At 46.2% G+C, this 22,269-nt stretch overlaps 1 protein-coding gene across 5 annotated transcripts in view; it reads right to left on the bottom strand.

Annotated features, from left to right (window-relative positions):
- Nucleotides 1–22,269, bottom strand: part of WWOX (WW domain containing oxidoreductase) — an 886,744-nt gene that overhangs the window by 649,984 nt on the left and 214,491 nt on the right. For all 5 annotated transcript variants that reach the window (XM_061138077.1, XM_061138078.1, XM_061138080.1 and 2 more), the window contains exon 6: nt 11,652–11,740. In XM_061138077.1, the coding sequence (XP_060994060.1) occupies nt 11,652–11,740 (89 nt within the window). The remainder of the gene's footprint in view (nt 1–11,651; nt 11,741–22,269) is intronic.

Raw genomic sequence — 22,269 nt, 5'->3', positions numbered from 1 at the left:
CCTAAGGAGCCCGAGACTGAAATCTCTTTGGTGCCCAGGTCTTTAAAGGTCATAGCGAGCTCTTGGCTAAGATTAGTGTGAAGTCTTCCCCCATATGGGGGAGGAGGCCCCACACAGGCCCTGCTTCCTGTGTCAGAGCAGAGTCAGGAAAGTTCCAGAAAGATAGGGAGAGTCACGGGCTGCAGCAGTGGTTCTGCTACTGAGAGACCCGAGGAGCAGCCTAGGGCACCACCACCCAAGGCTCAGACTGACCCAGGGAATGATGGTCAGGGGAAGGCTGGGCCTCCCTGACCGCCAGGCCAGTGCTCAGTCCCCGCCCACTGCTCAGCGACCCAGAGCAACACCACGCTTCCACCCCGATCAAGGAGGAAAGCGAAGCTCTCTCCTGCCCCCACCGAGAAGTGGCTTCTCCTCTCCGTGGCTGAGACGGGTTCAGGTGACAGGGCAAAGCAGCTAAAAAACGAACCTCCCTGACTAGTAGAAATGTTGTACGTTTAAAAACATTTTGACTGCAGTTAAATAGATGCAAGTTTTACAAAGAATACTTCGGGTCTTAACAGTGCTGCCTAGTCTGACCAAGAGATGAGAATTACGTGTCACTTTTCTGGCGGGTAACCTGACGTCACAGGTCAGTGGTGTTCAAAGATACTCATGTGCTTTGACCCGGGTACTGCTCTTCCAAGAACTGATCTTAAGAAAATGAGAGATCCAAAAAGAAGTATGTATAGGCCAGCTTCAGAGTGCTTCCAACAGTGGTAATATATAGAAGCAACCTAGCATATGAGAATTTAAGACTGGTTAAATACTCTGACCTCTATGCAGGGATTACTAGATTCCACCTGGTCCCACATAAAGCCACTCTGGGAACACGGGGACATGCTCTCGGGAGTCTGCTGATCTGAGACATCTAGGCACTGATGTGCTTTTAGCCGGAGACATTCTGCTGAGGTCTGCCTCCCAAACCTCTATCATTGGCCGACCTGCACTTCTTGTACCCACTACCAGTACCTCTGAGACCACCTTTTTCTTCATTCAGTTTCTGGTTATCAACTACTTCTTAATGTCAGCTCAAATACCTGTTTGATGATGAGTCGGTGACTGAACGGTAATGACACTTGAAGCTTAGAAGGCAGATTGAAGAACTCTGCCACTAATTGAGAGGCTCTGTCTGTATTTCTCGGGATGACGAGATATTGAGGACTTTCTCACAAAATGAAGAAAACCGATGACTCACAATATTAAGAACACAGTGCAGTGACAAGTGGATCAACTAAAAATATAATCTTCCTCGGGGATTTTCAGCCGGCTGCCACAGTGGAGCACTGGTGATGTATTTCAAATGTGTATTCCAGTTTTTGGGCTGACAAGAACTAACTTCTCAACAATTTACTGGGGGTGGTGGGGCGGGGGGTGGGGGGGAGAAAGACGGGCCCCCGGTTATTAAAATGCAATTTCAGTGTGGTTTAAACAAAACTTCCCAACATGTCAATTATGGGAGAGGAGAATTCCAATGTGCCAACGGAGGTGGTTAGAAGGTATCAGGAGGAACGCCGAGCTGGATTCGCCAGCCAAGCTGGAAAATACAATTTTAAACCACAGACACTGTGACACTTTTTTTTTTTCTGAGTCTTACATAATCCAAGAGTTCTCTGAGAGTCACCAGACATTAACCTTAACAACAATAGTTTCCTGTGTCCGTGCCTGTGTGGGTCTGAGAACAGCTTGCTCATGCGGCTCAAGTCCACTCCTGGTTAGAAGGGCAGCTGAATTTTCTCTACCTGAAATAACTATTACACAAAATTACCTTATAATTTGCTTCCCAAGACGTTCTAACATATAACCTCCATGCCACCCAAGGAGGTACCAAGGCAAGAGCTTCATATGGCTAAGAACTGGTGCCTTAAAATCAAAGTTTAGGTCAGCAGTGCAACAGTGAGTTTCCACTTCTGGTTGCCCTTCCTTCCCTCCTTCCTTCCTTTCCTCCCTCCCTCCCTCACCCTCGCCCACCCACCCATCCATCCACTCCTTTTCTGGAGCTTACGCTATGGCAGTAAAATTAACACCTGCAAATGATGATGATGACAACAACAAAAATGATGTTACGATCTGAAATGCATTAAATCTTTACTAGGTATTCAGGTACTACGTTTCATGAACACTTTGTTACTTAAACCTTTCAACCATCCCACAAAGGTACTACCGTCACCTCCCACTTTTACTGATGAAGAAACTGAGGATCAGAGAGATGAAGGAATGTGCCAAGGTCACCATGTTACTAAGGTGTGGAACAGGGCCTCAGAGCTAAGACAAAGATGAATTAGCCAAGGTTTCTGCTTCTCTGGGGCTCAGTCTAACAAAGAAAAATCAATATATAAAAAAAGCGTGCCCAAAGTACTCCACGCCCGATGACTGGGTGTGTGGTCGATGCTCCCACAAGTGACTCATCAATCCAATGACAGTGTGGACCTAAGAGGAGGGGAAAAGCAAGGCTCCACAGAGAACGCGACAGAATCAACCAGCGAGCAGGTCAGGGGCAGGTGGGGGGCAGTGGCACAGGCCCTGAGTCAGGAGGCAAAACCTGTAACACCTCCGGCTTCCCAGGTGGCTCAGTGGCAAAGAATCCGCCTGCCACTGCAGCAGACGTGGGTTCGATCCCTGGGTCAGGAAGATCCCCTGGAGAAGGAAATGGCAACCTGCTCCAGTATTCTTGCCTGGGAAATCCCACAGACAGAGGAGCCTGGCAGGCTGTAGTCCATGGGCTCACAAAGAGTCGGACACAACTTAGAAGCTCAACAGCGAAGCAGAACACAGAGGCACAGGGCTGGGACAATCTGATCTATAAATGAAGGAGCAGCATGGACCAGCCTCCAGAGGCCACCCAAGGGTCTTACTTGCAGGAAAGGATCAGGGCTGGGTTTGCATTTGAGAGCAACCACTCTGGCAGTTCAGATGTCTGAATTGCAAAGTGACCCTCTGGTCACCCACTGTCTACCAGATCAGTGTCACTAGGAAAACAAGTAGGAGCTAAGGGGAAATGAACGTTGACACTTGGAGTAAACGTAGAGACAACTGCTGCCATTTCTGCTTATATACACTTCAGGGACATATACAGGTATTTGGGAGAAACACCTCCTGACCACTTCATTGAGGGGATGAACCTCTCTTCTCGTGAGTGGTGTTTAACCTATTTTACCAGTATTTCAGCAACGCAATTTCCTCTTGATGACAGGAAACTGGCTGGAAGGTGCATCCCCTGCAACCTTGAAGTGACCTTAACCACCTTCCCAGCAGGCAGGGTTTGCCATCTGTCCTACCAATAGGACAAAACTCCTTCAAAGACACCGTGTCCTACATGACGCATTTCCAAATGAGACAGAGCTTTCTGATTTCCCACACTACTATCGAGCAGAGCTCAGCAACAGAGCAGAGTTTGGTCTCAGCTCTAGTCTCACAGTCTACTAGCTGGCATCAGCTGGGTCAAGATCTTTAATCTCTGATCTATGAAATGTGGTTGAGCATCATATTAGGCTGAACCATAAGACACTGCCTTTCTTCTACAATTTTTGACCTGCCCCATGAAGTCCTTGTGAGGATAAACTGGGATGGCAGATGAGTGCTTAGCTGTGCATGACACATAATAAACAGGTGATAAATATTAGCAATTACTATCTCCATCATCATTTTGCAGTTCCAAGTCCCAGGCAGGGCTTCGGTGTCTTCATTATTTAAATAAAACTTGCTTGTCTTAGTTGGCCTGCATTCCCGTATAGTGGCATTTCCACAACTCAGCACAGCACACTGTTCTATTCAAACTCTTATCTCTTCTCTCAGCCTCTAAGGAACACACAGTGCTATCTTCAGAGAACTGAAATGAACCATGCCCACAACCCTGGCTATATATATTGATTTATCTGGACCAAACTTAAGAAAACCCAAAAATGGAATGTGTTTCTCATAATGAGGCAAGATGCTTTTCAAATTAGTTACATTTCAAGGGACAAGGAGATTCTAGACCAAAGGTTAGCAAACCACAACCCCCAGACCAAAGGCCAAATCCAACCCACTTCCTGTCTTTGTAAATAAAGTTTTATTGGAATCTGGTCTTGTCCAATCATTTACACATTATCAGTAGCTACACTTCCACATTACCACAGTTTCACTCAACACTCAAGAGACACTCAACACTGTTGAGTGGCTGCTACAGAGACCATTTGGTTCATGAAGGGAAAAACATTGGTATAGTTATTCATTTATATAAATATTTACTTATCTGATTCTTCACAGAAAAACTTTGCCAACTTATGCTCTGGTCCAGTGCTTTAAGTAATCAATGCTGAACACCAGCAACTAAGTTCATCCTATTTGCTGGTATTAAAGCCCTAACATTGGCTATGTGTGCAGTGGTGGGCTGGTGGGTGAGGGAGGAGGCGACCACAGAGTAACCGTATGTACTCTCCAAAGCTGGGATTTTATTCTTCCTGGAAGGGAAGGTTTTATTTCTGTCTTCAATTAACATATATCACTTTGACTTCCGGAAACATGATAGTGATGGCTGAACCTAGAATTCTGTTGGGAAATCAAAACTGTTTATTTTGCAAACATCGCTGTGGTTAATTCAAACACAGTTTCACGTATTCCTTGGCAGTGATGACTTTTAATGATGGCAAAAAGGCTCACTAAATTTTTTTTCCCCTAACACATTTAATTGCAAAATGGCTCTTAATTAATTTAACAACCATTCTTCTTCAGTAAGGATATGTTTTTGAAGACAGTCAGCACTGCACAAAGTTATAAAAAAAAAAAAAATCCTTAAGCTTCACGACTATTTTAAGAGAGAGATAGGCACAGGAGAAGCGAGAGGGCAAATGGTTTAATTTCAATGTCTAGCCCAGTTCCTGGCACTGCTGTAAACACTAAATAATTAATGACATGAAGGGAAAAACTTTTAAAAATAAGCCAAAATAGGAGGGGAGAAGAGGCATATGGAGTACTTTGGTATCTCACAATACAGAGGTTAACTATTTTCACTGTGGCCCACTGTAATTCTCACTTATTCAAAGCAAGCTGCCCTTGAGGCCACTCAAATCATCTGGAAAGCTGCCTAAAACCAGGGGAAACAATAGCAGCAATGGCAAAGTCTACCCATTTGCTCCAAAAGAGAATGGGGAAGTACCCCCTCGAGTCCTGGCTTTGCGAAGAGCAACAAAGAGCAGGGGGAAGGGTACACAGAGGACTGAGCGTTCTGTGATTGGGGAGCACCGCCACAGAAACAGCGTTCCTGCTCAGGGCTGGTCATGCACACAGTTTATGGGCAAGGTGAAGCTCGTGTCTTCTCTTGCCTTGGCTGCGAGGGATCTCAAAGCTCATTTCCAGGCCCAGTTTTTCAAAAAGTACTTACTTGTTTGGCTGCACCGAGTCTTAGTTGTGGCATGAGGATCTTTGATCTTCCCTGCAGCGTGCGGGACCTAGTTTCCTGATGAGGGATCAAACCTGGGCCCCTGCACTGGGAAGTGGAGTCTTAGTCACTGGACTACCAGGTAAGTCCCCAGGTCCACTATATTACTGGTTGGATTCACACTTCCTCTACGATCACGTCTGACTAGCCCCCTTTAAGCCTCTTTTCCTGTTTGGGCAGAAATCTATCTTATTTCCATTGTATCATACTGGACATATTCATAAAAGCCTCTCGAGTCATTTAAGGATCAAGACGGAACACACACACACACTGTCAGGCACAGTGCACTGAGATGTGTCTGCTCATCTCAGGCATCGCACCTCCTCTTCTCAACAGACCTGAAAAGTCTGTGGTAGAACCTACTTTACACGAACCTGTAAGCTGAGGCCCCCAAAATGCTCAGGGCCTGAGGCCATGCAGCTGGTCAACAGCAGAGCTTGGATTTAAGTCGAAGTGCAATCAATCCCCCAAAACTCTGTTCTCTCCACGATAACGGGCACATTCTGCCACATTATGGCCCTCGGATATATCCAGCCCATTTTCTGCTTTTGGAAGTAAAGTTTTATTGGGACACAGACATGTTCATCCATGTAAATACTGTCCATGGCTGCCCTCAGGCTACAGAGGCAGAGATGAACCACTGACACAGATAATGTTATGGCCAGAGAAGTCTGAGGTACTTCCTCGCTGGACCTTTTCAGAAAAGTGTACTGACTCCTGCACTACACTCTCTGCATTCGTATTTTTGTTTAATAAGGGATGACAGAATACCATCTGCTTTACAAATATTTTTTTATAGAATTATGTAAGAACATTCGATGCCTAAAGAGTTAAGCTTCAGAAGGCAAAACATCTACTGTGGATGGAAGCCTTCTCTGATGTTTCTAGACATAAATGCTTCACAGTATGATTTTTTAATACCTCAAGGTGGAAAATGTAGGGGATGGGGAAAAATCAACTTGTAGACTTTGAAAAAATTTTCATAAGCCACCATAATTAAGATCTAGAATTAGAGAGTTTATTACAGCTAAAAAAAAAATCTAGCTCTCTGTTTTTCTTTTCTTTTAGTTTTCAAACTGTTCAGAAAAGCAAAGCAACATGATACTCTGTTACACAAACCAGAAATGGATTTCTCATGTTGAGCAAAAAGTAACAGAGATACATGGGCTAAAACATTACTCTTAAAACCAAACTGAGGAGAAGAAGAAAGATTAAGCTGTAATTTACACGTTGGTCTTGCAGGGTAATTTAGCCCTCAAAATTTGGGATTTATTTATAATTTATAGACCACCCACTTCTGTAGAAGGACTGGAGACAGCAAAATTGGCAATAAGAATCCAAGAAAATTAAATCTGGGATTAGTACTTTCTGAATGTCCTGAACTTTCAAGTTCTAAAAAGTGAAAATAAATAACTTTGTTAAGATTTCTCCCTCAAATGTATAAACAGCAAAGAGGAAACTGAAAAAGTATTCTTCTGATTTTTCTTTAAACACTACTATCCAATTTTTAAGTGAAAGTATTTTAAGTATTTTAAGTGAAATAAAGCCTGATTTCCTTAAATTCTGCTGGAAATAGAAAGTTGAAACAGGAAAGTAGAGATCCACAATGAAAACAAAGTTCTAGAAATCTTTAGAATTACAAGTGTTATTTTAAAATTATCTTATGATCAACTTCCATTAATTTCTATGATGAGTCAAAGACCTTAGATAATATTATAAGAGCTGATTGGTAATGGAAAGTCAAGCAATAAATTTCGTTTATTATGTTCCATCACTGAAACTTCAAATTTCAAAACCGGAATCCAGGTGTCCATTATTTCAGGAATATATAGAACTCAAACCATAGAACAGTATCTGATAAAGGAAATACAGAAGCTAGCAGCCCCTGAACTGTTGTCACAGGGCCTGTTCAGAATGAACGCTTCTCGGTAGATTAAGCAGTGAGCGCCACGGCTGAACCTGTGCAGAGGCGTCCCAGACAACACCCTGCTGCCCCGGAGCCCCCTGCAGAGAACCCTGACACTCGGTGGGGATCATCAGGAAGGGTCCAAGCACTTCGCATTCTGACAGAGGCCCTGACCAGCCGGGCAGCAGGAGCACCAAGGCTGGCTGCTCTCCAGGACTGCGGTTTCAACAAAAATATCCTGCAAAACTCAAGTTTGGCTGGGACTGACCACAGGCTTTGGTTTGGAACTTTCCAGTAATGCCCCAAAATAACTGGACCTGAGACACACTGGCCGACCACTACCACCACTGACGCTAGGGGGAAGTGCCCTGGGAGCACTGAGACCTCCTGGGCTGACCACCCAGAAGAGGGGTTGCAGAGGGACAGGAGGGACAGGGGGCGAGGGGGAGCGAGCAGACAGACTGCACGGGTGCAGGGGTGGGTCGGTCGGGGCTGCAGAGCTTAATGAAAACTGGCTTGAAGACACCACCACCATCTACCGACCACTCTTGCCAAATAAAACTTAAACAGGAATTTGACCAAGCCTTCAGTGTTGGCTACCATTTCACAGGAAACACAGAAGACAAAAGAACCAGCTGAATGACACCACCGGGATTCAGTCACTGAAATACAGACCACAGAAAACTCTAGAGGACACACTTGTCCTTGAAACAAATATGCTGCGTTAAATAAAAAGAAAGAAAGAAAGACATTTAAAAACTGAAGGAAAACATATAGGTTAAGAGGCATTGACCTTATTTGATTTCTGATTTAAGGAGACTGAGAGAGAACAGAATACCACTGCCTTGAACGGTGTCTGGCCCCTAAATTTCTGAGTAACTTGGTCCTCAGGAATTCCTACCAATCCAGAAATCCACACTGAAGAAAACACCTGAAAGGTGAGGTGGAACAGGAAGCGGGGCTGCTTTGGATTCAGACAGACTTGGGTTCCAATTCAGGATCTGCCACTTGCTAAAGTTAGGAAAGAGAGTTGGCCTCTCGGTGAGAAGCTGGAGCCTTTCCACTGGAAACAAAGATAAAATGAGTCATGCCTGGGGATGACTGTAAGGAATTAGAGAGAGAACGTGGGCCTAAGTGCCAAGCATGTTGCCTTGCACGGAATAAACAAATGTCAGAGAGGAATTATGATTCGCATAATCACCATTAGCAGGGCTCATTCTGAAAACGCTCAGTCCCCTCCCCATGCCACCACCCGCCCAAGAATACCCAAGAAGAGGCTGAAGCCACCCGCCCTCCCGGCAGAAGGTGGAAGGAGACTGGCTCATCTGTACCATGAGCTGCATCTTCTAAAGAGGTCCGCATTTACACCTGTTTCTACCTCCTCCAGGCTTGGGCCACAAGCACTGCTGCCGGCCCTGGAATGGGGAGGCCGCCGGGCCGGGGCGTGAACCGAGGGGGCACACGCGGTAAAAAGAGCAGCGCGGGCTCCTGGCGGGCTCGCAGGCACAGCCTGCTAAGTGCGAGCGTCCACGGGGCACTTCAGTGCACGGGATTTTCCTCTCCTCAGTCCAAGGGCGCAGAAAGGAACGGGGCCGGCACGGGCAGCCTCTCCTTCGTTTGCCATTATGTCTTACACACAAGAAGACCTTAAAGTCAAAGATGGGAGCTGGAGATAGGAAGAGCACGACACGTGCTTTTCTGGAAGCTCAGTCACCGACACCTGAACTCGCTTCTGACGGTTCTCAGAATCCACAGACCTGTGAGTGCTGAGCTGTCATCTGCCTGGCCAGGGAAAACTTCGCCCTGCTGGTCTTCCAAAGGGAAAGTTGTGTGGGATTTTCATGCCTATTTCTCTCAGTCCATGTAAAATACTGGACCCTAGAGAGTCTAATGAAAGGAGGTTCGTGGCACAGGGTTGGCTAAGAGGAAAACTACTTTTGTTACTGAACCGAGGAGTATAGAAATTCAGAGTTCATTTGCTAAAATCCAGAATTAGGGAGGAATGGGCGACTGCTTTTCCCCAAGAGTTTGGGCTTGGTGATCACAGAAGGCAGTTGGCTTTGATGATTTCTGAACTACTTAATGGTTAAAAACGAATGGTCCCATTAAGACTTGGAAGGCAGTCCTCTTATGTAACCTTTGGCTCTCCCCGGCTAAACGTCTCCTTCCAGCGAGCTCTGACACCAGGACGGGAGGGAGCGTGAGGAGGCGGTACGTCCCACCTCCCACGAGAGCGGCGTGGTGTCGGGGAGGAAGCGGAGAGGCACAGCGGCTGGAAAAGCTGCCCCTGCCACCAACCTGCAAGACACCCGGCGAAAGTCACTCACTGTCTCGGATCTCGGTTTCCCGCTCATTGAGAACAACAGACAGTGCAGCAAGGTGGTCAGGCAGGCGGGCTGCCCAGGGTGCCCAGCCTCAGCGACCCCGCTGGCTGGCCGCGTGCCCTCGGATAAGGCACCCTCTCTGGTCTCATTTTCCTCCACTGCATAACAGACACAGTGACGCACTTACCCTGAGGGCTGCTTGGAGAACTAAGCCAGCGAAAGCACACAGAGGTACTGGGTGTGGGGCTCAGAACAAGCTCTCGAGAAGCGAGCTGTTATTGCTGCTATGGTTGATATTATTATTGCTGCTCTCTCCCAAACAACCGCAGAAATACTAAGTCGAGGAGTAGGCTGCCAGCAGTTACACATTGCCTGCTTGCTGGCAGCTCACACAATGGCTTGGGTGAGCTTAACTAGGCCTCCACCAGCCACCACTCTCTTTCCAGAGCTGAGAAGAGAGCCTGGGGCTTTGGAGGCATGTGTTAAACGCGTGTTAAGTGAAGAAGCAAGCGGATAAATGAATCATGAAGGGAGGAAAGGGCAAATGTTTAAAGAGCTACAGCTCTGTCTTGACGTGAGGTTCTCTGGGAGCTCTGGCGAGGGCTGGCAGTTATAATCCCTGCCGAGAGGGCGCATAGTAGGGCTCACCGAGGTCTGCTGGCCTGGGGATGACACCCAGAGCTATTCGCTGGACCACAGGGCAGGCCCCTGGGGTCGGGGTGGGGCGAGTGCAGATCTCACTAAACACTCTGACTCGACATTTCAATCTCAAGGACTCAGGCTTGCTCCAGAAAGGGCTTTAGAGGACAGACTTCTCAACTGTCTAAAAAGAACAAGTGAGAAAACGAAAGGAGAAAGAAGGATTGGCCACTGGACAGCACTGAGGAGTCGGGCCATCTGAACATCTGGTCTGAGACCCCTCCCCTCCCATCCATCACCTCCGCAGAGAACTGTTAAAACCAGCGACCCTAACAAAAAAACAAACAAACAAACAGCAACCCTGACAGAGGCCAACCCTGAGACTGCTTGTCACTGATCAGCCTACTCCAAACTCGGGGACTCTGGTGCCGACTGCGGAATTATTTTACCCTTGGCACCACGTGCACTATTATTAACTTAATCCTTGTGTTTAAATCAACTCACTGGAAAAGAAAAATTAAACGAAGTGATTTGTTAAAGAAATTTAAATCGCTATGTTAAATGAGAAACCAGTATTGCCTGCCCTAAAAAAAAAAAAAAAAAAATCAGAGGGAACTGTAAAAATAAACACTTAGAAACAAAATATTGTAATGAAAAGGAAGCTAACCACCACCACTCTCCTCAGTTCTGGCTTTAAGAGCTGCTTGCTCTCTGTTAGGGAAGGCAGTTGGTAACGGATGGCCAAAAAACAAAATCTGCCAGTCCTCAGCGAAGGCTCCCTCCTTCAGGCATTTTTGAAAAATTTGAGAAAGAATGGAAAAACAGAAGTTCTCAGATGTGAGCCCACACTTTTGGAACCGTGTCCTTGTGCCACGTAAAACCATCGCAGGTTTGCAAAATAGTAAAACCTTCTTCCCCGTACTCTGAGGTTCGGCCCCCTTGTGGAACCAGAGAGCTGACTTGACCTCTTCCTAAGTGCAATTAAAATATAACTTCTCCTCGATTCTGGGAGGTACCTTGAAGACGTCTGTGATCAGGATGCAGCCTACAATCAGCTGGCTTTTATGAGGTCGCTTTTTACTGGTGCTTAGTAGTATCTTTTTCGTGTTATCTGGGAGGCTGTTAGGAGATTGATGACACATCTCATAATGAGGGGGGCTCAGAGTCAAGAAAATACGGTACACCTCGACCGGGCCAGTATAAATGAGCCTCCTGTTTGGACGCCAAGACAGCACAATAGCCTTCCGTCTTCCCGGTTGTGTTCATCTGATAAAGACATTACAATGGCGAGATATTATGATCTATAACCCTCCTCTGGAACACTCACACATTCTTGGCCTTGAACGCCTGAGCAAAATGCTGCACGCTACGGAGCAGAGCGAGGTCCAGGGTCATTGCTTCTACCTTGGCTTTGTGCTGGAATGAGAGAAAATAAAAAGAAATGATAAATAACAGCAAGTTTAGTTCATGGTATCAAGTTACAGTCAATGTGTTATGGAACATGTCGGAATTCCCCTGTTTAATATTAGACGCCCAGAGAGAATATAAATCATCAGAATGAATAGAAGAACGGGGCTTTTTACTGCCAAGTTTAGGGAGGATGGGAGGCTGGGACTCTGCTAAAACTCCAGGCTGAGGGGCTGTGCCGTTTGACTCAGCGCCTGAAACAGGATCCACAGAGTCCGGAGGCTCACGTATCTCCTCTGGAAGTGCCTCCTAAAAGAAACTATAATGACAGGGGTACACCAGGACGAGGCCCACCTCCTGCAAGAACACCAGAGGCCACATGGGAATCTCAAAAGCTGCCGTGTGGGCTCTGAAATGACTCCACTAAGCCTGCCTCAAAAATGGAACACAAGGCGTGGACAGAGAGTACAAAGGCAGGCAAAACTCGGTAATACCAACGGAGCCCGACAGCTCTGCATCCCCTGCTTCAGAAACGCAGACGAGCCAGGTTTAGAGACCCTGTGAACTCTGTGGATGTGAGGCACACGCGGGTGATGATAATGAGCTCCTGATGCCTAACCTCAGGTGACACCGGGTGGGCACTGACAGGCATCATCTCATGTCACCCGCAGGACGACTGAGGGATACCTTTTATTTGGCCTATTTTACACTGTGGCATCTTGTAAGAGACTGAATACAGAGCTAAGAAGTGTGCCTAGTGAGACCTCAAGTCAGTCTGACACTGAAGCCCAAACTCCCTCCTGGAGACACACCAGAAGCCCTACAGCAGTCACTGAAGCCACCCCATTCCACTGCATGGCCCCCAGCACAGTTCTGGAAAGACCATGCCTTTCAGACAGGCCCTGTGTTTACCAGGCCCTCCTGATTTTTAAGTCTGGCTGGACTCTGCTGTGTGGGCTGAAATGCTACCACTTCTTAGATCTCTCTCCTCAGAACAGATGGCCAGGCTACCTGCCTGTTCAGGTAAGTGGATTCTCATAAGATAAGTGGTGAACCTGGAAATCCTTGTCTAGACCGCGATGCTGAAGTAAGACGAGCAAGAATCACATGAGGCTCGGATGCTATGAAGGGGATGCATATGGCTCGGCAGAGGACACCCTCCACCTGGACGCACACACAAGCTGTGCTGAGATGCTTACTGTGTCTGCAGCAGTTCACCTTGGCCATCAAAGTCCTGGACTGCGACCCGAGTCCCAGGCCTTGGACAGTGAACACCAGGCCGACGCAGCTGGAATACACACAGACTCTGGGCCATCTAACCTTTCTGAGCCTCAGTTTCCTCACTTGTAAATGATAAACGCTCATTATCTACTCACAGAGTAGTGAGGCTAAGTGCAAAACGCCTAACAGCCTGCCTAGAAGACAGAAGGTGTTTCATCAATTTAACTGGAGGAGGGAAGATGCCCGTAGTGACAAGCTCTCTCCCCGAGGCCACTGTGTAATAAATGGTTGTTCAGGAGGGTGACAGGGCAGCAAGGTGGGTGAAACTGTGTTCACGACAAGTGAGGCTTCCCCCCGGAGACCTCGTCGTACCAGATCACTGTTGGATCCTGAAGGATCCAGGTCCTGCCACTAACAGGGCCCAGTTTCAGCAAAGGCAGTAGAGAGGAATTCAGTGACCTCCCCAAACCCCAACAGTCTGGCAAAAGCAAGTTGGCCGAAGTGGATTTTAAATTCCTCAGGTAACAGCAGCAGCTGCACACACCTGCAGATTCTGGAAGAAGGAGAAGCAGCTAACCTGATCCAAGAAAAGAGGAGAGTGCCAACACGTGGGTTTCATTAGAGCTTCCTCAGATCAGGGAATATGAGCACCGGAGGGCTCATGGTAAGGCAAGGCCACGGCCCTCATCCCACATGAAGGAAAACTGCCACCAGGAGAAGGGACTACACTTGAGTGATGCCGTACCCTGTACAGAGGGCTTGGGACTCCGGATGGGGAGCAAGCCACCCACCCCCGCCCTCCAGCTTTCTGTCTGCGTGATGGATGTTTATCTGTGGCTCAATTCTTTGGAGTGGGACATCTGTCAAAATGGCTAACTTCCCTTCCCCATAGATTCTTATGCCTCCTGAATGCTCAACTACTGGTTCTGATGTTCAGACGTGCTGGCAACTCAAGTGCCCTTTCACCTTCATCCTGCTCCCCGGGCCCCAGCCGCCCCTGGCGCAGAGCACGACACTCGTCGCCAACACAGAATCTTATGGAGCTTTGAATGGATCACAAGAGGAAAACAGGATATTTCTCCTATTAACGGAGGGGTGGTAAAGATAGACATTGCTCGTCTCAGCTGAGTCCCTGATGGAAACCCCCAAGGAATGTGCTGGCTACATATTAGAAGAGAATGCATGTACACTCCTCCCCCATAAAACAGGGAGAACATTCCCAGATGGTGACCCCAAAGTGAAAATCCCAATGAAAGCGATGGTGTGGCCAAATGGGCCGATGTGTTCTTCTAATGTGCCGTTTGCACGTGGTAAGCTGTCTTCTGGTACTGCCCCCCGCCACCCCCCACCTTGCCCCTTGCTGGAAGATAAAGCACAGGGCTGCCACCACCAATAAGAACAAAATCAGAACATACGTATCCAGGGGGAACGAGGGGTCACAAGCCATCAAGTAGTTCAACAGACTAATCCACAGGCGGTGGGTTACTGGGCTCCTGGGGACAGTGATTCAAGTCCACACCCAATTACTCAGGTAATTCCCCCTGCCCTCGGTATCAGGTTTCCTGTTTCTGCTACAGACCCTGAGAAATGCAGAGGGGCTGCGCGTGCAGTTTGGTTAAGCCCCGTAAAGGGAAAACACAGCTTTTAGGAAGAGGGTGCACAAATGTGCGGATAAGTGTGTGTGTGTTAGGGGGGGGGCGTTGCTCTTCTGGTTGTCTAACAAACTTCACAACGTGATAGATATGTTCTTATCGTGGGACGTGCTCTAAATGAGAAGGCAGGGGCTGGCGGATTGCAAACAGAGAGCATTTCTGAGGGATAAACTGCTGATTGCTAGGTGAAAGCAAGAGGCCCCATCTGCCAATGTGAGCTTTCCTGCTGAGTCTATGAATTTGGGACTGACCACAATCCGCTTTCTTGGTATAACTCATTTCTGCTGTTGTTGTTGTTAACTTTAATTTGGAAGGAATTATAGACTCTCAAGAAGTGGCAAACACAGTACCCGAAAATGCTCACATACCCATCTCCCAGCATCCCCCAGAGGGGAAGACTGATCCAAGCAGCATATCATCAAAACCAGAAAATCGACATAGTCACAAAGTAATTCATTAGACTCCAGATGTTACTTGGATTTCACCAGTTCGGGGATGCACTCATTTTCTTTTATTTGAAATATCTATGCATATAATTCTATGACATTTTTATCACATGCAGAATTTCATAGAACTATCACCACATTCAAGATATAGAACTCTTCCATCACCACTAAAAAACCATTGAATTTTTCAACTAAGATGTTAAATCAGCATACGCCATCCAGGACGTAAAAAGTTCAGACCCTGTCTGGCCAGTCTCTGCGCTCTAGATTCGCAACACACATGCGCGCGCACACACACATACTCCTAGCTTAAAACATTTTGTAGCTTGGAATGGCCAACAAGATACGACCCAGATCCCTTACTGTGTGGCTCACACAAGTGCCTCTGTGTCAGTCAAGATTACCTTCAACAAGGAAGAAGCCCCCAGACCTCAATGTCACAAGAAAACCAAGGATTATGACTTGTTCATGCCTCATGTCCCTCCCAGGTCAGTGGGGCTACGGTCACTGTGACTGGCCAGGGGCCCAGGCAGGTGGAGTCTGCGGGTGTTTCCATCCTCTGTAACTTCACCAGCCTCTATAGGGTGGGGAAGAGAACATGGCTGCACACGGAATGTCATGAGCTCCCACCTGCGGTGACAGGTGTTGCTTCTCCTAACATTTTGTTGGCAGAGCACGTTCTGCGGCTATGCCTAGCTTCAAAAATGTGCAGCCCTCCACATGCCCAGCAAGAAGAGAAAATAGTAACAACCAACGCACAGTCCATGATTTTGCCCTCTCTACTCTCCAGGCTCATTTCAGGCCACTTCCTGCTTCATACTTTCACTAGTTATAGAAACATTTAGAAAAGACAGATGAATACAGACAAAAAAGTATCTACAATGCCACCACCCCAATATTAACTGTTAGCTTTCCCTATGTCCCTCCCCCTTTCCCTCCTCTCTACCCATCTACCCATCTATCCAGCTGGCCAGCCAGCCAACCAGCCCCCCACCTAGCTTTGGCTGACAGAGACAACTTCCTACTAAACTTTGAATCTTTAAATGCTATAAAATGCCTATCCAACCCTTCCCCAAATCCGCACTCTTTTATTTGACCACACGAGTGTACACAAGTTTATCATCTCAGGTAAAAGGGGAATGCAAACTTACCTTAAATTCTCTCTACAGATGCTGGTACCCATCATTTTAAAGCAGGAATGCACAGGTAGCAGCCCACACATGAAGCATCAGGCAACGTCTAAGAAGCTGAGACGCCCAACTGCTCCCAGCCACCCCCAGGTTCAGCCAAAAGACAGAGTGATGAAGCAACCCACATAGTTTTCTTCCATTTTCCTGGGAGTCAGGGGACACCAGGCGGTGGCACAGTCCACTGATACTCTCGCCAGAACGAGTCTTCTTGGGTTGTTCTTTATTAAGTTCCCAAAACCTGTCTCAGTGGTTCAAGAGTCTACAAGTGCAGAATCAAGGGGGTTCTCGCTGTTACACAAGACTGCTCTCTCATACCGATAGCAAAGCAAAGCCAAGTCGCTCAGTCACGTCCAACTCTTTGTGACCCCATGGGCTGTGGCCCACCAGGCTCCTCCGTCCATGGGATTTTCCAGGCAAGAATACTGGAGTGGGTTGCCATTTCCTTCTCCAGGAGATCTTCCCAACCCAGGGATCGAACCCAGGTCTCCCATGTTGCAGGCAGATGCTTTACCCTCTGAGCCATCAGGGAAGCCCCTCATACCAATGTATGACTATAATTAGCCAAATACAACTCAGGCGTGACACTGCCTAAAACCAAAGGAACCATACGGGGATCGTGTGGAACTTAAAGAGAAGAGGGAAGATGCCATCACCCACAGGGACAGCAGTCAGGCTGACCAGGAGGAGCCACAGTCCAGCCTGACAACAGCACTGGCTGTCTGACTTCAGGGGAGCTGTGTGACTGCGCTGGGCCTCAGCGTTCATGCTGAAATGGGCGTTTGCACTAAATGGTAAGGGTGAAGATTAGGCATGGTGCATACGAGGCACGAGGCACAGAAATAACAACTATCATCATTTGTAAAACCACTGTTAGAACATGACACCGATTCTTTGCTTTTCAACCATAAGGCATATATTATCAATTGCAGTCTTTCCTTATTTCACAAAATTTACTTAAGTAGGCTAGAGTCCACAGGGTCGCCAAGTGCCGGACATGGCTGAGTGACAGAGCAGAGCACATGATATGCTTGGCATTTAATTTTCATTGAAGAGTCATAGGGAAAGTCTTTTGAAGTATCTATCATTTCCCCCATTTCACAGACTAGAAAACAGAGGCTTTTACATTTTAAAGCGGCACTGCCTAGACACTGATTTGCGTCTCGAACTGAGACTCGACTGGTCCCAACACTCGTGTCTTCGCTGGATTATCACTACTGGCTCTAGCCCTGTTCTCATATTCTTCAATGCCTGACACTGAAAAGCTATCAAGAAATTAACGTCCTCTATATATTCTTGTTTGTGTCTATTTTACATCATATTTATTTCATACACTTAGAATTTACAAGAGAAGCCTAGTAGTGAAGGAGAAAATGTAACCAAGACAATAATGTACATTCAGAGCTTATTGCTAATGGCACCCTGCAAATTCTAATCCAATGTGCCTTAATTGCATTATGCTGATGCCTCTCGCCCTTCCACTTTACATATGCTTGCTCCTGATTTTATGTTCTGAAACCTTAAATAGGAGTTGTCACATTTACAGCAGCGGGAGACACTGGCGATGAGCGTCATTGACATGACATTATTCACTGAACTGCAACACAGACCTAACTACACTGGTTCCGTAATTTGTCAGTACCCTATGTGGGACTTCACAATACTCATTTCTCCAGTATTAGGAAAGTGATGTCATTGCGGCTGTGGGTGTCAACCTCTTTGCTGGGAAAGGCAGGAGCAGATAGGGACTTGCGTCTCCTTTTGGCTCTTGTACGCCTCAGGAGAGCAACCCAAATCAGCATCGTGAGCGAGCGAGATGGGGAGTCTGCCCAACCTTGAACAAGCCTAAAGATAAAAAGGATGCCCTGATCAGGGACTGACCTGGTGGTCCAGTGGCTAACACTCCACACTCCCGATACAGGAGGCCTGTGTTTTCGATCCCAGGTCTGGGCACTAGATCCCACATGCACAACTTTGCATACTACAACTAACGGTCACACACATCACAACTAAAGGTCATGCATGCTGCAACGAAGATCGAAGACCCTGCATGCTTCAACTAAGACCCAGCACAGCCAAAATGTTAATAAATGAATATTTTTTTTAACAAAAGGATGTTCTGATAAGTGCTCTTTCTGAAACAGCATTTCTACCCAAGGAGAAGGCAGAGTTTAATAGTCTCTTGGCTCTCCACACCTATATCAATTTGTACACCTTTGTGCCTTTAACTAGGAAAATGCTCTTAAAGAAGAGTCCAATTTACAAAATAGGGAATCAAACCAGAAATGACCCTTAGCAAAGCCCTGGGTTTTCCTTCGAGCCTTGAAGGAAAGGGGTTGACCTTGTCATTCCTGACCTTCAGATCAACCATCAAGCAGGAACCTTCACTCCTGAGCGTCCACAAATGCTCCCCCCACCCAAAGTCCGCCCTTCCCTCCAAAATACAGTGATCAACATGCCTAATGAGAAAATCATGACAATCCTTGTTTCATTACACATAGGTCAACATTTCTGCCTTGGATTGCTGGAACTCAATTTATAAAATAACTGTTTCAATATCTATAGGTGATTGTGAGGCTGATTCAAGGAGAAACTGCACCAGATAACGGCTTATTTAATTTGGTGTATGACTTATGCACCATGTAAAGTAAAACTATTAAAGATGCTTAGACAGTAATTGGCAGTATTTTGCACTCCGGATAAAAAAAAATGCTTATCTTGCCAGAAACTAACAAGAGAGGGAAAATTATTCGAAAACCTTCCAATTTCCCTCTCTGCTACGCATTCACTTTGCAGCTTAAAAACAGTTTAAGAGGATGGCAAATGGCACGGGAGTTTGGCAGCCGACATGATCGGGCATTTACGCCTGGCTATTGAAGAAAGAGCCTTTTTTCATAGTGAATTTTTCATCCTAATGTAAGTGATGATTTACGTTAACTATAGGTAAAGCATGGTTACATTTTCCTGAAGGATTGCAGGCAAGTAGAGAGTAGTACAATAAGTTGAAGCGTAAAAGCTTTCTCTGTCATAATATTTATTATAATGGCATATAAAATAGCTGAAATAAATAATAGATGACTAAAGGTAAATTCATATGATAAAGAATCCTTCAGAAGACACCATTACTTTTGACTGTTCGAGTTTTATACACAGTTGAAGCCTCTTTAATAAACAGGCCCTATGTCTTAGGTAAGTACTGGAAACATCCACGACGTGGTCTAAAGGCAACAGACTGGACAGCAGCTAATCTACTGCATAATTATATCCTCAATAGGAACAGGCTATATGTTTTGAATATTTTAATAGGTAGGTTCTTAATGAAACATGTTAAGCATCTGAAGCCCCTTCTTTGCAGAAGTTGCTGATAAAATAAATCCGGTACCCCCCACCCCAAGATTCAGAAAGGTGTACAGACGAACGGAGAAAGCAGCATCGACATATATACACAGTACCAACCCTAAAATAGACAGCTGGTGACAAGGTGCTATTGAACACAGGAAGCCCAGCCTCGCGCTCTGTGATGACCTAGAGGGGTGGGCTGGGTTGGGGGGGGAGGCTTAGGAGGGAGGGGACATACACATAATTGGGGCTGAACTGCATTGCTGTATGGCGGAAACCAACACAACACTGTAAAGAAATTTTCCTCCAATTAAAGAACAATTTTTTTTTCTTTGAGTAGAAAAAAAGCCCACAGAGAGATGTGGGGTCTGTTGACTATCTGGTGACAGGTCAATGGCAGTTAGTTTCATTGACTATAGAGAAAGAGAAACAAGATTTGTCTGCTCTGGTTGAAAGGCTTCTGAATTCCACACGGAGGACCCAAGAGGTGTGGGAGACGCTCAAACGGAGAGCGACGCTCTTCATCACGAAGCTGAGGATGGACAGAAACACACACTGGCAGGACAGCACCTGCCCTGGGGGCTCTCAGCCACGGGCACGCCGGCGCCAGGGGGCGCCCTGCGAGGTCTGGACACGCTGCGGGCGCCGCGGCTGGGCAGAGGGCTGCCCTGGCGTCTAGGGGCTAGAGCCCAGGGTGCTGACAGACCCTGCGGCCAGGCCCAGACGGCAACGGGGCCGAGGCTGCGCCTGTCGGCTTGGGGAGAGGAACTGCGATTCACCCCAAGTGGGCTCCAACGATTTAAATTTATCCTTATTTATAAAAATAAAACCGGCTCACTGAGCAAAGTACAAATAATACAGAAGTGGATAATGCATCAAGTGAAAGTATCTGGAATCCTGCTGCCCCAAGATAAACAGAGTGACAGTTTGGGGCAAACCCTTCCAGGATACATTTTCTACACATATAAAAACACTGGGCCACAGCTTATTTCTACAAACACTGTAACGTAGTTTATGTGTTATTCTATAATCTGGTTTTTCACAATTAACACATAATAGAATACACCTAAACAGAGCTCCATCCACATTCTTTTCAACCAGTAGGTTTACCCAGAAGAGGAGTGTTCAAACATTTATTAAAAATTGATCTGGGTGGTCCAGTAGTTAAAGCTCTGAGCTTCCAATACAGGAGGATAGGTTTGATCCCTGGTCAGGGAACTAATACCTCATACATTGCACAGCACAACCAAAAAAACAAATTAAAAAAAATTTAATCCAATTAAAAATTCATAAAAAAAAAAAAAAAAAAAAACTGATCCCCTTTGGATGTCTCAGTCCTCCACAGCCTTCACTATGTGAACTTTTTACTTAAATTCCCAAAGCTTGACCTTTGTTACCGGTAAAAATAGAAATAACAGAAGAGTCCCTTCCCTGGGATCACTGTGGGAACTCAGTAAGATAGGACCCACGGGAAGCACCTTAAACACATAAGCTCCAGGTGTTAACTACTGCTCTTGCTGTAATTAATATTACTGTATGCAGTTTCCAGGTTTTTGTCACTAAAAGCAATGTTGTAATACCTATGCTTTGCAATAAACAATTTTTTTTCTATAGGATAAGATCCTGGAAGTAGAATTGCCACATAAAGCGACAACTGTATTTTAAATTTTGATACATTTTTGCTGGGTGTCCAAAAGGGTTAGAGAAATTTCTATTCCCAAGAACACTGCAAGAGACTATGAAAGAAAACCAAAACAACTGATAATTCACACTAATATTTACAGTCAATTAAAATGAAGTTGTATATCTCTGTCTCTGACTTCTGGTACACAGTGAGTGGCACAGAGTAGGTTTTCAAGACAGGGTTTAATTTAGAAAATGAATGAATGAATAATGCACCACCTGAACCTGGGACAAATTCGTCTCAGTACAGATAAAAGCAGGCTAGTGATGTTGGCAACAATGATTCCCCATAATCCGCGGGAAAGCCAGGCCTTTCTGCTGAAGCTTCAGGCCCCCTGGCTGCCGGCCTGCCACTCAGAAGCTGGCCACGCTGCCTGAAGACGAGTGTGAGCCCGCTGTGCAGAGCATGCAGTAAACATGCAACAGTACCATCACACTTGAGGAGTGACCACAACAGTCACTTTCAATTTAAGGATGATTCCAAAGAGAGGAATCATTCTGAGGTTCTGCAGAAGCAGGGCAGCATATTCAACAGATGAACTAGAAAAGGTTAAAAAGACTCCGTGCTTCCAAGAAAGATGAAGTTTCCTGCTTAAGGTGGCATCTGTCTAAGTAGCCTCTAATAAGTTCCAACAAAAGCACCCAGAAAGGCAGAAGAGCTACAAACTCAACACACAGCACACATACACACATGTCACAGTCAAGGTGTCCCCAGACGTTGTGCATCTTCTACATTAGCTGTGGGACCAAATAACTTACTCATAGAAAGGAACTGGAGAAGGAATTGAAACAGCAATAACAAAGAAGATGTTCTTTTTTAGGGAGGGGGATTGAATTGAGTTATTAAATCACGTATGGCCTGGTTTTGCTGGTTAAAATGGTAAGACACAGTAAACAGCTTTATACTATGTAAGAGAAAATTTAAATCATGTATGTGAAAGTTTCAGGAAGAAAAATATCAAAAGGGAGGGAGGGAGGAAGGAAACAGAGGAAGGGAGGGGAGGGAAAGG

Source organism: Dama dama, chromosome 4 (genome assembly GCF_033118175.1).
Source record: "Dama dama isolate Ldn47 chromosome 4, ASM3311817v1, whole genome shotgun sequence".
Lineage (NCBI taxonomy): Eukaryota > Metazoa > Chordata > Mammalia > Artiodactyla > Cervidae > Dama > Dama dama.
Note: the sequence above shows the minus strand (reverse complement) of the source record. Positions and strands in the feature narration are given on the sequence as shown.